This window comes from Chrysochloris asiatica, unplaced genomic scaffold (genome assembly GCF_000296735.1).
Source record: "Chrysochloris asiatica unplaced genomic scaffold, ChrAsi1.0 scaffold00013, whole genome shotgun sequence".
NCBI classification, from domain to species: domain Eukaryota; kingdom Metazoa; phylum Chordata; class Mammalia; order Afrosoricida; family Chrysochloridae; genus Chrysochloris; species Chrysochloris asiatica.
Window position 1 is genome coordinate 2,909,021 of NW_006408531.1, and position 15,250 is coordinate 2,924,270.

The following is a 15,250-nucleotide window of genomic DNA, read 5'->3' on the forward strand; positions in this document are numbered from 1 at the left end:
ATGGCAATAAATCTTTATGGGAGCAAAAAGTCTCCTCTGTCTCCTGAACAGTGACTGGTAGATTCAAACTGCTGCTGACCTTGCAGTTAGCAATCTAACGCATAACCACTATGCCACTAGAACTCCTAATTTGTTGTGATTGTATCATCTGTAATGTACATTATATAGTTAAAGAATATGGTATGGAGAGACTGAAAAAAAAAATCCTATGGCTCAAAGGAAAATATTGTTAGGTACATTGCTGCAAGATGAGACCGTTAGGTAGGAAGGCATTCAAGGTACACAGTGCTGTAACAATGGTCTTAACCAAATAAACCACTGTGAAGATGGCGCAGGACACGGCCAAGTCTGTTGTCCATGGATTGCTATGGCATGGAAGTGACTTCGTGGCAACTAAGTACAACACCGTAAAAAGGCACTACCAGAAAGTATGTAGGGACAACAAGAGCCAAAGACTATGTGGTGGTGGTGTGCTGTTGAGTCGGTTCTGACTCACAGAGACCCTGCAGAGGGTTTCCCAGGCTATAAACGTTTATAGGAGCAAAAAGCTTCATCTTTTTCCCATGGAGCAGCTAGTAGATTAGAAATGCTGACTTTGCAGTTAGCAGCTCAACACATAACCCACTATATTAACCAGGGATCCTCAAAGGATACAAAGAAGTATCAAGTAAAAAAGAACATAAAATATATTCATACAAACGGATAAAAAAGATCATCCTCTTAGGGCGAGTTGGGTGGTGTTTTCCATAGAGAGAAAATGAAGTGAGCAGAGGAGTAACATAGAGTATTGTGGCTCTTTTCATTTCCTGGATGTCTATACAAGATACTCATTTTCACTGTAGGATGAACACTGGACTGCTAACCACAAGGTTGGTGGTTCATGCCCACCAAATGCTCTGAGGAGGAAAGATGAGGCTTTCTGCTTCTGCAAAGATTTCCAAGCCTTGGAATTCTATACAGGGTCACTGAGTCAGAACTGACTTGATGGTACTTCACAACAAAAACAATTCATTTTCTATTGGATACTTAAATTTTTCAAAACAAAGGAACGTCTATTCTAGCTTTGATTTTAAACAGTGAAAATATAGTTGAGGCTGTTCAAGTAATAAAAATTGTGGAGAAAATTATTGTGTTATCTTATCATTAAGATACTATAGTCAATAAGACTATTACTCAAATTTATGCACCAATCAATAATATCAAAGATGAAGAAATTAAATATTTTTACCAACCTCTGAAGCCTAAAATTGATCCAACATGCAATCAAGATGCATTGATAATTGCTGGTGATTGGAATGAGAAAGTAGAAATAAAGAAGAAGGATCAGTAGTTGGAAAACATGACTTTAGTGATAAAACAATGCAGGAGAGAATATGAAAGAACTTAGAACACCAATAACTTACTCATTGAAATACCTTTTTTTCAACAACATAAATGGTGACTATAAATTCAGACCTCACCAGATGGAACACACAGGAAGCAACTCAACTACAACTGTGGAAAGAGACGATGGAGAAGCTTAGTATCATCAGTTAAAATAAAACCAGGGGCTTACTGGAACAGACTATCAAATGCTCACATGCAAGTTCAAATGAAGCTGAGGAAAATGAAAACACGTCCATGAGAGCCAAAGCACAATCTTGAGTGTATCTATTCGACTCTATCAAGAATGGATTGACTCACTGAACAATAATGACCAAAGACCAGATGAGTTGTGGAATGATATGAATGACATTATATATGAAGAAAGCAAAAGGAAAAAAAAAAATAGGAAAGAAAGAAATGACCAAACTAGATATCAGAAGAAACTCTTAAATGTGTTCTTGAAAGCAGAGTAGTTAAAGCAAAGGAAAGAAATGATGTAGTTTTACAATATTTGAATGGAAGATTCCAAAGGGCAGCCTGAGAATATAAAGTAAAGTCTTATACAAATATTATACAAGCTTCCAATTAAAGTAAAATATAATGTAATTAAAAAAAAAAAAAAGCCTTCTTATAATGAAATGTGCAAGGACCTGGAATTAGAAACCAGAAAGAAAAAGCATACTTGGTATTACTTAAGATGAAAGAACTATGCAAAATTTTAAACCCTGCATTGCAACTTTGAAGGATTCTATGGGTAAAATATTGAATGGTGTAGAAACCATCAAAAGAAGAGGGAAGGAATAGACAGTCATTGTACCACAAAGAATTGGTTGATGTTCAACCATTTCAAAAGGTATGATAAAAAACCCATGATATTAAAAGAACTCCAGTTGCAATAAAGGCAATGGTAGAAAAACAAGGCTCTGGTTGTTGACGGAATACCAATTAAGATGTTTCAAAAAATGTATATAATGCTTAAAGTGTTCACTTATCTGCCAAGAAAGTTGAAAGACATCTACATGGCCAACAAACTGTACGAGATTCATAAAAGTGTCCATTCCAAAGAGTTGTGTTCATGTGGCACCAGTAAATAGACCCAGAGGTAGTCATTTGAACAGAACAAGGGGGAAAGTTGTGTACTTCACCTGCATCCTTTCACCAGATTTACTTAATCTGTATGCCCAGCACATACTCTCAGAAGCTGGAGCATATAAAGACGAACACAGCATCAAAACTGGAGGAAGACCAATCAACATCTTTCTTCAATACCATTGGTTCTTGAGCGTATGAAGGAAGACGTCGAAGCTGAACTGAAGGAAATGGCAAAAAACAAGGCTCCAGGAATGGATGGAATTGAAGTGTTTCAACAAACTAATGCAGTGAAGGAAGCACTCTTTGATCTATGCCAAGAAATTTGGAAGATAGCTACCTGACCAGCCAACTGGATGAGATCTATATTTATACCCATTCCAAAAAAAGGCAACCCAGCAGAATGTGGAATTATCAAACAATATCATCAATATCACATCAAGTAAAATTTTTCTGACAATAATTCAAAAGCAGTTGCAGCATTACATTGACAGGGAGCTGCCAGAAATTCGAGCCACATTCAGAAGAGGCTGTGGAATGAGGGTATCATTACTGACATCAGATGGATCTTGGCTGAAGGCCGAAAATATCAGAAAGATGTTTACTTTTGCTTTATTGACTATGTAAACACATTTGACTGGGTGGATCATAACAAATTATGGACAACATTGTGAAGAACAGGAGTTCCAGACCTCATGAGCTCATGAGGAACCTATACATAGACCATGAGGCAATCATTAGCACAGAACATGGGGATACTAAACGGTTTAATCAGGAAAGGTTTGCACCACAGTTGTATCATTTTGCCACATAAACTATATGCTGAACAAATAATCTGAGAAGCTGGACTATATGAAGAATAATACGATATCAACATTGGAGGAAGGCTCATTAAAAATCTGTGATATGCAGATGACACAACCTGGCTTGCTGGAAGCCAGGTTGTATCATCTGGCTTCTGAAACACTTTCTGATCAAGTGCAAAGAATACAAACTTCAGTACGGATTACACCTCACTGTACAAGGAACAAAGTACTCATCACTCATCTGTCAGTTTGTCATATTGTGGTGGTTTGTGTATTACTGTGATGCTGGAAGCTATGCCACTGGTATTTTAAATACCAGCATATTCACCCATGGTGGGCAAATTTCAGTGGAGTTTATAGAATAAGACTGATTAGGAAGAAGGAAATGTGGACCTCTTCTGAATAGTCAGCCACTGAAAATCTTATGAATAGCAGGGAAACATTGTCTGATATAGTGTTTAAAGATGAGTCCCTCACATTAGAGGGCACTCAGAATAGGACTGGGGAACAGCTGCCTCCTCAAAGTAGAGTTGACCTTAATGATATGGATGGAGTAAAGCTTTCAGAACCTTCATTTGATGATTGGGCACAATCAAAATGAGAAGAACAGTAAAAAACATCCATTAACAATTGAAATATGAACTGTATGAAGTATAAACTCTGAAAATTTGAAGTTGTAAAAAAGGAATAGGTTGCATAAACATTAATTGGAACTATGTGGATCCACATATAGCAATATATATTTCATAAATGAATCAAAAATAGTTCCTAGTATTCACAAGGTGGATGAATAACATTCCCACTTCCAGTTTCCTCTCCGCCCCATACATCAGTCTTTTATATTAGTTTACAAGTTATCAAACTCACTGCCACTGAGTTGATTCTACTCAGGGCAACCCTATGGGGCAGAGCAGAACTGCTCCATAGGGCCTCCAAGACTGTAAAGCTTTATAGGAGCAGACAGCCTCATCTTTCTCCCAAGGAGTGTCTTACAGGTTTGAAGCAGCAACTTCACAGTTAGAAGCCAAGCTTAATGCACTGGGCCACCAGAGATCCTCATTTAATAAACACAAGTACATATTAAAATGACTATATTAGAATATATATCTAATATATTAGAAATTCAAAGTGAAGAGAAAGGGGAGGGAAAGAGGGCCAGTCTTCCTTAAATGAAATAATTGCATTTTAAATATGGATAATTTTCTGGGGGGGGGGCGGGGCGGGGGAGAGAAACACTGAAAAAAACTGCAAAATACAATTTCCCCCATCTTCTGAAAATTTGAGAATTTACTTTGTGTATGTGATACTCGTACCTGCTGAGGTTTCTCTAAATTTGTCACTGGTCTTCTTTTTCCTCCATTTCCAAGGCTTAAAGATTTTACCAATGGTGGATAGTTTCCCCTTTCTCTTGAAGGGAGGTGTTTGGGAACCTGCTGTTGGGCCATCTGAGTTTGCTATAGAAGCTTTGTCTAGTCCATCAACTGTAGAAAGAGAAAAATGAAGTCAGAAAAGAACTGTAATAAAAGTTTGAAACAGCATTATCTATTTCTTCCTGGGCTGTCAACAGTTAGTACATCCACTCTAACTGGAATTTCATATCAAGTTTATTTTGTTCCAATTCCCAGCTAGCAGGACTCCCCTGATATCAACCAGTAAATCAATTGATCAGAAATTACAGTCCCCTTAGGTATTCACTTTCAGGAAGAGGAAAAGTAGTGAGAGTCTTAGATACAAGGGTCTGAGAAAGACAGCTAAGTCCAGCTGCAAAAATGACATCAACATTTTGTGTAGGAATTGAATATTCTAAAAATTTCTGAAATAGGATGTTCCTCTAGAGAGCAGTTTGGCATTCTCAATAATAAATATTATAGTTATGGTTTAGTTAAAACCATGGTTTCTCCTTCACAAAATAAAATTTAGTGCCAAGAATCTAAATTCCAATTTTTATAATGCTAGAACTATCTTTTTGCTCCAATACTAAACACTTTTTAGCTACAAATAAACTGACAGCATTAACAGTAAGACATGCATAGGAGATGTGGGTATTGTGTATGAGGAAACATTATAATTTTCTACCTTCATCATTTTATTTATCAGAAGTGCAGCACAAAACCTTAAGCTGCCTTGCAATAGGTTCAAAAGAGCAGGAAGATACCAATAAATTGTATTATTCCAACTACCAAAATTTAATGGCAAAAAACTAGAATATCAATAGGAGAATGGATAAATAATTGTAATATTACTCATTGAATGAAATACCACTCAGCAATGAAGAAATGAGTAATTGGTTCATACAACAACATGGCTATATCTCAACAACACTGTGCTAAGAAGAAAAAAAAGAAAAAGCCATGCACATGGTTCCATTTATATCAACTTCTAAAATAAGCAAAACTAATCTCTGAAAGAAAAGAAAATCAAAACAATCCTTGCTTCTTGGAGTGAAGTGAAGGTGGGAATTCATTCAGAATGGGCTTAAAGGAAGTTCCTGGGGTGATAAAAATGATCTCAGGAAGCACTGTTTTACATAAAGCTCTTCAAATGGTAGAAACAAGTTTGTGCATTTAACTTTATGTAAAATTTACTTTAAAAAGACATGCACACATATGGACTGTAATTAATATGCAAGCTGGAGTGTTTAGGGGTGAATCATACTGATGTTGTTGTTGTTAAGTGCCGTTGAGTCGGTTCCGACCCATAGCGACCCTGTATAGGGTTTCTGAGGAGCAGCTGGTAGGCATATTGATTGTCATCTAAAAATACCACAAGGATCTACAGGTGGAATGGGCAAATGGAGAAATGTGCAATAAAGTAGTAAGTTATAAAATGTTAGGACTTCAACTAGGTGATGGGAGAGTGTCAGTTAGCTATACAGTTCTTACACCATCTCTGCATGTATAAATTCTTTACAGTAAAATACTGGAAAAACAAAACCAAACCTGAATGACAAGAGCTTCTGCTTTGATGAAGATAAAGGAAACTTACTTTTTCCTACTCGTAAATACAACTAAAAAATTCTGGGCATGATGCATAAAACAAACATATTAAGACTCTGAAAGATGGTGAGAAGGCAGCCTGGCTTGGGCCACCAAGACCCAAAGAAGAGCATGGTGTGGGCAGAGTCCTCGGTTTGTGCCTCATATGTCCCAGACTTGTACTAAAGAAGCCAGAAAGACCAATGGCACAGATCAAAAAAGTCTCCATAAGAGCATGCTCTCTCTAGTCAAATGACCAGGAAAGGGGCAGCCTAGCAAGACATAAAACTTTCAAATGATAACTGCTCTATCCCAGTCAAACACCAGAAAAGAAACAGTTAGCCATCTAAGGCAGCAAAAGGCAGAGTAGAGACACAAGATGTGTACTCTCCAGAGGTGATGAGAAGGAGTTCTAACACCTCCATCCAAACAGTGTCATCAAGGGGGAGCCCAGGTCTTCATTCCTGTCAGCTGGACCATGACTGAGGTGTACACCATGGTACCATGGAGAACATATGGGGAACCTGGACTTTCCATCTGACCTGGCAGCATGAGGTTCCTCTTCCCCACCAGGGTAGTGTCAGAGGAGGTCTTTCACCACCATCCAGGGCTAACTAGACTACCCCACCATGGCATCAGTGAAGACCATGTGGAAAGTCAGAAATCTCATGCCACTCAGCAGTAATGAGGGTCCCACCTCCCCAGTGCACACTCCACTCCCCTACATCCGGTGTCAAGGGAGTCCAAGTGGAGAATCTGAATTTCCACCTCTACCTGGCAATAATGAGATGGTAACTACCCCCTCACCATCCCCACTCGTGTCTCTCCACTAGAGAGATGTCTGACAAAGTCAGTTAACACTGAACATTTCCATAAGATCCAGTCTCAATACACAATACAAAAGTGTCCAGGTATTAACTGAAAAATCACTTCTTATTGCAAAAAAATGGGGAAGATCTCAAACTGAATCAAAAAAGAAAATCAAGAGATGTCAACACCTAAAGCTTTACAAACTCTCCTTCCAAGCAAGGATGATAAAAGAAAGCAGTGCTTCTCATGATTAGAGTCTCGTCTAATTTCAGATGCTATCTGGGTAGAGAGCTACCCAGAGGCTGTGCATCAGTAGGGCAAACTAGAGATGCAAACTCTGCACTGACCAATTCTTCTATGTGGGTCCTAACTCCACTTAGCCCACTTCAGCCATTACATAACTGGTAGAGGGAGATACAGAATACACAGACTTTGTGGTGCAGTAAAAATCCTATGTACATCACGTCCACTCCTGCCCAGCTGCCTTCCTTACAGGGCACAAAGCCACTGAGTTATTGCATACATGGCTTCTGTCTTCTTTTTTAAGACTTCACACCAAGCTCTCACTGAAGGGCTTAGTTTTGAACAATTCAAATGTTGTGAAAGATAAAAAGGCTGATTATTGCAAACATAAGCACTAAAGCTTCCATCTCAAGTGTCATCTCTCTGACTATAGACACATATTGATTTCTCATTTTTCTACAGTAGAGTGGGATCTTTCTCCAAATCCACATATCCAGTTCCTCAACACTCTCCAAAAAGTTTGCTTTCCATCTGAACCAATGAAGCATAGTCAATTTCCGCCCCTGAAAACAAAAGCAAAAACCAAAAATTACTCCCCTAGGTCATGGGTTGTTGTTATTGTGTGCCATCAAGTCAGTTCCGACTCACAGGTAGCCTGTACAAAGTTTCAGAAGAGTGGCTGGTGAGTTTGAACCACCGATCTTGCAGTTCAAACTGACCTTGATGTTGAGTGCTTATCCCATGGCACCATACCAGGAACTCCAGGTAGGGAACCTTTTTTCTGCCAAGAGCCATTTGGATATTTTTAACATCATTCACATGCTATGCAAAATTACCAATTTAGAAATTAGCCTGCTATATTTGGCCAAACATTTAATTAACTCACTCCTAATGTGATGGCTGGAGTCCTGATGTGGCACTGTGGGTTAATGCGCCAGACTGCAAAGCCATTTGAACTGCAAGGTTGGCAGTTCAAGCTCACCAGTCACTCCTCGGAAACCCTATACAGGTCACTATGGGTTGGAACCGACTCAACAGCATATAACAACAACAACGTGATGGCTGGAACTGTGGCTGCCTTGGCAAGGCCAGACCAAATGACTTTGTGGGCCTTATACAGCCTGTAGGCTGGACGTTCCCCACCCCTGCCCTAGGTGATAGAAGGTAGAGTTAGGGAGACTGAGGAAGAGAGTTGATGAGTGGAAAATAAACGTCTTAATGTTAAATTCATAGCTGCATAAGAAATTAACTGCCATTGTATTTATTTATTATGCATTTATAGTTCTAGTCTTTATCTCTACCCTAGGAAGGGTTTGGGTCAGTTCTAATGGCCACAGCAGTACATACATACACATCTTTTTCCTGATCAAATTCTGGTAAGGATCTAGGTCAATTCTAACGGTCACTGCAGTACACAAATACACATATATTTTCTGATCAAGTGAATCCATCTGTGATTTACACAATTACTGTGCTATTACAGTTAACCACAGAATTAGGGTGTGGTGTTGTAGGATAAGCACTGAACAACAACAACGTTAGTTTGAACCGCAAACTTGGTGGGTTCAAACCCACTAACTGCTCCTTGGAAACTCTATGCAGGGTCTCTATGAGATGGTACCGACTTGATGGCACTCAACAACAAAAAAAGTTTCCCACCAGTTAGAAACAGTTTCTGTCACGGTGACTTGTGTAGAAACCATTAGTCAGGGTTTTGAGAGTAGAATTGTCTCCATTGCATTTTCAGCAGCTGATTTTTTGGATGTAAATCACAAGAGCTCTCTTCTGAGGTACCTCTGGTTGGACTGGAACCTCTGATCTTTCATTTAGCAGACAAGCACTTTAACCATTTGTATCACCTGGTCACACTGACAGCTAACCAAACTTGAAATTGGAAACCACAGGCTGATATAGTTGGTCCATTTTCCATTGTAATTCTCTTAGATCACGAACCTGAAGAGAACCATCACCCACATCAGAGTAGCATAGAGAGAAGTTGAACTCTCTCTCTTCTTTCTTCCAGATACCTGGATATGCCAGTGTTCCTGACATTCCCATAATTATTGTTTTGGACTAATTAGTGACTAAAATTAATTTAAAATGTTCTTTCCAAACAGTTTATCGTAAAAGCCTTCATATACAGTTACTAACAAACTGCCAGGTGCATCCCAGAAGGAAGTCTACATTTCCTTTTGGATGTGTAATTTTGATTGATTCTCATGTTATCAAGACTGACTTGTCATTCATCACAAGTTTTCACACTTGAGATCAACATTTGGAAATATGACATATTTAGAAATATCATTGGATATTCAAATGTAAAAGTGCGAAGTGACACGGATCAGTCTACTTTCTCACTGAAACAAGTCCACACTACCAAGACCTCCTCACACCACCATTTGGTAAGAATTCAAAGAGTACATGCAGGCTTTACTTTTCTTTAAACAGATATTTATCAATGAGACAGTCCAATTCAAATGTGCCCCTAATGGCCATAGATAAATGAGTATAGAAATGACCATATTAAAATGAACTATAGGCTTGGAGAATCTTTCCTTTATTGGGGCCGAGAGGTGAGAATTTTTTCATAACAGTAAATCTACTTACCATGAGAGTTTGTAAGACTATAGGATAACTGCAGGACTACAGGGTCAGCAATTCAGATTCCCCAGTTGTTCCTTGGAAACCCTATACTAGATTGCTATGAGTTAGAACCGACTTGGTGGCACTTTTTAACAACAACAATATGAGAGTTTGTAGTATTCTTATAATGTTCAATAGTTATGTGATCTTTTAGATAATGATCTTTGATCTTTATCCACATATAATTATTTCAATCACTTAGAAAGAGAAAGAAATGTGGCTTAGTATTTAACTTCACAGTAAATCCTTTCCTAATGGAAAGGAAATGAATTCGAAATTAGCAAATCTCTAAACAGGATTTATAAATATTTACCAATTGGTTTTCTAGACACAATGATTACAAGAAACAAACAAAAATGTACAAAACAGCTAAAAACATCACTTTAGCCAATTATTTGCTTTCCGCCTACAGCCATCAGATTCATCAAAATCAGGGCTCGGCACAAAGATATCTGATATTTAAAATCAGGAGTGGAAATGTAGTGAAAAACAAAACTGATTTCCTTAAGTTGTGGTTTCTAGGTTGTTTTCATGTTGCCTCTATAATTTACTATGCTCATACACAGCTATGGAGTCTTGGGGTGGTACTGTAGGATAAGTACTGGACCGCAAGGTTGGTTGAAGCACAAAGTTGGCAGTTCAAATTCACCAGCAGCTCCTTGGAAAACCTACACAGGGTTGCTATGAGTCAGAACCGACTCGACAACACTTAACAACAACAACATGTACCATTATCATGCTAGATTTTTATTTCTTTCAGTTTTTATGTTTGCATTACTTACAATCCTGCCACTATCCCCTTTAAAGGCCACAAAACATATGGCAAGGGAACATTAGCAGTGCTTAGGGAATGTTTAGCTTTATTTCCTACACTTATATGAGGCGTTCCTCTCAACTGAAACAATGACTCAGGATACGTGCTATCATACACAAAGGCACACACACGTTTTCTGGGCACAGAACCAAGTAGGCCATAAGGTCAGAATGAACCACTGAAGATGAAATTGGATAATAGTTTCTAAACCTGTCAAATGGCTGTCTTAGTCTTGACTTATCTAAAAATCCCAACGACAAAAAAAACACACAAATCCATTGCCAGTAAGTCAATTCCAACTCATAGAGACCTTGTGAGTCGATCTCATAAGAAAGGAGTAGAACTACCACACAAGGTTTCCAAAGCCGTAAATCTTTAAGTCAGCAGACTGCCACATATTTCTCCTATGGAATGGCGGGTGGGTTCAAAACTCTGACCTTCTGATTTGCAGCTGGACATTTAATCACTGTAGTCCCAGAGCTCTCTCTGAGTTATCTAAAAGAGATCCTCACTCCCTTATTAGTCAGTGATTACACTGGGCTGGGTCATATCTCTTCATTTTTGGAGGGTAAGAAGAATGGCCAGGGGAGTAGGAGAAAAAGGGACAAGTGAGTCAAAATATGTGGCAAGGGAGTACAGGTTAACTATTCTGACAACTCTTGTACATATACTCTGGGCTTGAACACATAAGTAAGTGGATTCTAAATGGCGGATGATGAGAACCAGATTTCTCATTGTTAGAGAAGGAGGTTACATATAAGCAAGAAAAGCAAGCAAGAATGAGCCATGTGGCACTGGATTAGAGTTGGAGACATTAGTATGAACTCATGTTTGGTCAAATATTGGTACAGATGGTACACAGAGAAACAATCATATATACATATACATAAGGAGCTCTGGTAGCGTAGTGGTTATGAATCGGGCTGCTAACCTCAGGGTCAGTAGTTCGAAACTACCAGCTGTTCAGCAGGAGAAAGATGAGGCTTTCTGCTCCCGTAAAGATTTGCAGCCTTGGAAACCCTGTGCAGGGTCACTGAGTTGGAACTGACTCCATAGCACATAACAACAACAATACATATACATATATACACACATACACACGTGGCACTGGTGTGGTGCTATGGGTTAATGTGCCAGACTGCAAAGTCAGTTTGAACCACAAGGTTAGCAGTTCAAGCTCACCAGCCACTCCTGGGAAACCCTATACAGGGTCGCTACGGGTCGAAACCAACTCAATGGCACTTAACAACAGCATACATACACATATACACACACATATACATGGCTTAGTATACATGTATGTATTTCCTCTCTCTGTCCATTGATAGGAACCAGAAACAATGACCCCTTTAGCATTCTCTAACAAAAGGAACCAGCTCTCCTTGCAGAAATGAATGCTTCTAGGACTGAGGTAGGGAAAATATTAGATGAGCTGTATCTTACCATGTCAGAAAGCAAACCAAATCCAAACCCACTGCCATCTGGTCAATTCCCAATGAAACCAAGTTCACAGTTCAAACCAACCTTGCAGTCCAGCGCAGTACCATGCAGTGCTACCATGCCCCAGGACATCCTTGAATTCAGTGCCAGGCACTGGTTTCTGCAAGGTTTCTGAAGGAATCATCGAGACAGTAAGGAATGATTCTTGCCCTTAAGGAGCTCACAGTATAGTCATGAAAAGACATGGTCCATAGTATTAGGGCCGGGGTGTTAGGCCACAGGAGGCAGGAAAGCCAAGGGAGGAGCAATAAACTCTAGCTGGGTAACTGCAGGAGGCCCCGGGTTATACAAATGGTTTGTACTCTACTGTTAACCTAAAGCAGAATGAAAGAAAGGCAATCTGACAATCTGCTTCCATTAAAGATGTTGTTGTTGTGTGCTGTTGAGTCGGTTCTGACCCATAGCTACCCTGTACACGGTTTTGGAGGAGCGACTGGTGAGCCTGAACCATCAACCTTGTGGTTCAAACTGTCTTTGCAGTCCAGAGCATTAACCCATAGCACCACACCAGGACTCAGTTACAGATAGCAGCCAATAAAGCCTTATGGGGCTCTATTCAGTAACACCTGGGGTTGTCACGAGTCAGGATGAACCTGGTGGCAATAGGTTTGTTTGTTTGGGTGACTGAGAAATATTTCACAGGGAGTGAGAGAACTGAATTGGAACCACAAAGAGGAGCATCCTTTCAGGGGGAAGTTAAAGAGGAATGGCCTGAAAGCAAACAAATTAAGGTGGTTGAGTTTTTAAAGTAATGTCAAAAACAAAACAAAACAAAACAAATTCTCATTCTACTCCTGTAAAAATTTACAGCCCTGGAAAGCCTATACAGGGTCGTTGTGAGTCAGAATCAATTGGATGGCGGTGGGTGAATTTGTGGCTCACAGTGTTTACAAGATAAATATATTTATGGAGAGAATAGAAGCAAATGTATCTAGATATATCCTTGAACGTGTAAACATGGTTGTTGTTTGTTAAGTACCATCAAGTCAGTTTCGAATCATAGAGACTCTGTATAGGATTTCTGAGGATCGGCTGGTGAATTTGAACCATCGGCCTTGCGGGTCAAAGCGACCCTGTGGTCCAGTGTATTATTCCCACAGTGCAACACCAGGACTCCACTGCAAAAAGGGTTTTCACAAGGTGCAGAAATTCTATTACCTTTCATTTCCTTTTTCCATGAACTTTTTGAAGCCCTTTCATATTATTCTTAAATTTTAAGTAGCAGTGTGCACATACATAAATATATAAGCTCAAGAATTCTCTCATCCCTCTTTAAATTTGTCAATGTAAAAATTGAAGCTCCCTTATAGAATTTTACGAGTTGGAAAAGATTTATTTGGCTTAGAAGACATCAGTTGATGGTTTAAGATATCAGTACTAAGATAATCATCATAGTTCAAAAAATATTTTTTGAATCACCACTGCCTTTCAAAATCCAAGCATCTTGGTGATGCAGTGTTTAAAAGTGCTCGCCTGCTATCCAAAAGATTGGTGGTTCAAATCCACCAGCCTCTCTGCAGGAGAAAGATGTGACAGTTAGCCTTGTAAACTCTATGGGGCAGTTCTACTCTGTCCTATACAATTGCTGTGAGTAGAAATCAACTCTACGGCAGGGTTTGTTTTGTTTTTTTCAAGTCCAGAGTTACTTTTTAGTAAGATCAAAACTAATAGTAAAAAAAAAAAAAAAAAAAAAAGCAATTAAACGATGCTAAAAGAAAAAAGAAAAACTTTACTACAATTGAGAATAATGAAAGGATGTTAGTCTTCTGGAGGAACATTGCTCATAGAATGATGCTACTGATACTTGCCTCCAAATTTCTCAATTTTCATTCCTCCCTCACTTGTTAGAAACGATAAATGTATCTAAAGGGATCTGGGGATACGGCAACATTTTTCACTGTCAGTAAAAATAACAGTATGGAATTTTTTTAAATTGAATTACATCATACATATAGAAAACCAATGCTCTTGCCACATACAGTTACCACCCATTTCAAGGCAGAGGAATTCCCTGGGTAGTACAAACAGTTAACATGCTCAGCGGCTAATAGAAAGACTGGAAGTTTGACTCCACTCAGAGGTGCCTTGAAGAAAGAATCAAGAAATCAGTTCTTGAAAATTCTGTGAAACCCAATTCTACTCTAACAACCATGGGGTTGCTATAAGTCAATGTCAAGTCCATGGCAACTGGCAGGTAGGTTGGTGGGTTCAAGGATAGAAAACTTCCAGTGATCCAGAAAGGTATCCCGTGCTTTTCCCACTCAATATCCTCGTCCCTCGACTCCCCTGATTACCACTGTTTGACTTAGTCTTCCATCACCACTGATTTGTTTGACCTGCTCTTGAACTTCAGCTAAGTGAAATCATAGCACACTCTTGTGTATGTCTTCTTTCATTGAACACTATGTCTGTGAAACTCAGCTATGGAGTTATTTTTAGCACATGTGCATTTCAAAGCAAAACTACATAGTAACCAAATGAAAAAATAAGTTGTCTTAGTAAGACCTTGGATGATGGAATACTTGAAAGTGATTAGCATTGTGTACAGTTCTGCTTTACGAAAGGATGTGATTACCAATGTCTATCTGGAAAGTGTAAACAATATCTCCTTCCATAAACTAGGATTCTGGGAACGTTAAAGTTACCTTTCTGCCATCTTCTGAGGTTGCATTGAAGCGTTTTAAATTAGAAGCTCAACTAAGCATGATTACAGGTGAACAATCAATTTATTTTTTCATAAAGAAAGGCAGAATTATGTACATTGAAGCCTGTGAGAGTTGGAACTTGACGGATCTGCCTTGTTTTTCTGTTCTCACAAAATTTCCACCCTTGACAATTCAGTCTTACTACTTTTCTATTGTTGTTGTTGTGGTTAGGTGCCATTGAGTCAGTACTGACTCATAGCGACCTTATGCACAACAGAACAAAACACTGCCCGATGCTGGGCCAACCTTACTATTGTTGCCACGCTTGAGTCCATCGATGCTGTCACTTGGCCAATCCAT

General features: G+C 39.0%; 1 protein-coding gene across 2 annotated transcripts in view; it reads right to left on the minus strand.

The window, feature by feature from the left end:
- PHACTR2 (phosphatase and actin regulator 2) overlaps positions 1 to 15,250 on the minus strand; it is a 266,038-nt gene that overhangs the window by 112,594 nt on the left and 138,194 nt on the right. For both annotated transcript variants that reach the window (XM_006834608.1, XM_006834609.1), the window contains exon 2: positions 4,574 to 4,741. In XM_006834608.1, coding sequence (XP_006834671.1) covers positions 4,574 to 4,741 — 168 coding nt within the window. The remainder of the gene's footprint in view (positions 1 to 4,573; positions 4,742 to 15,250) is intronic.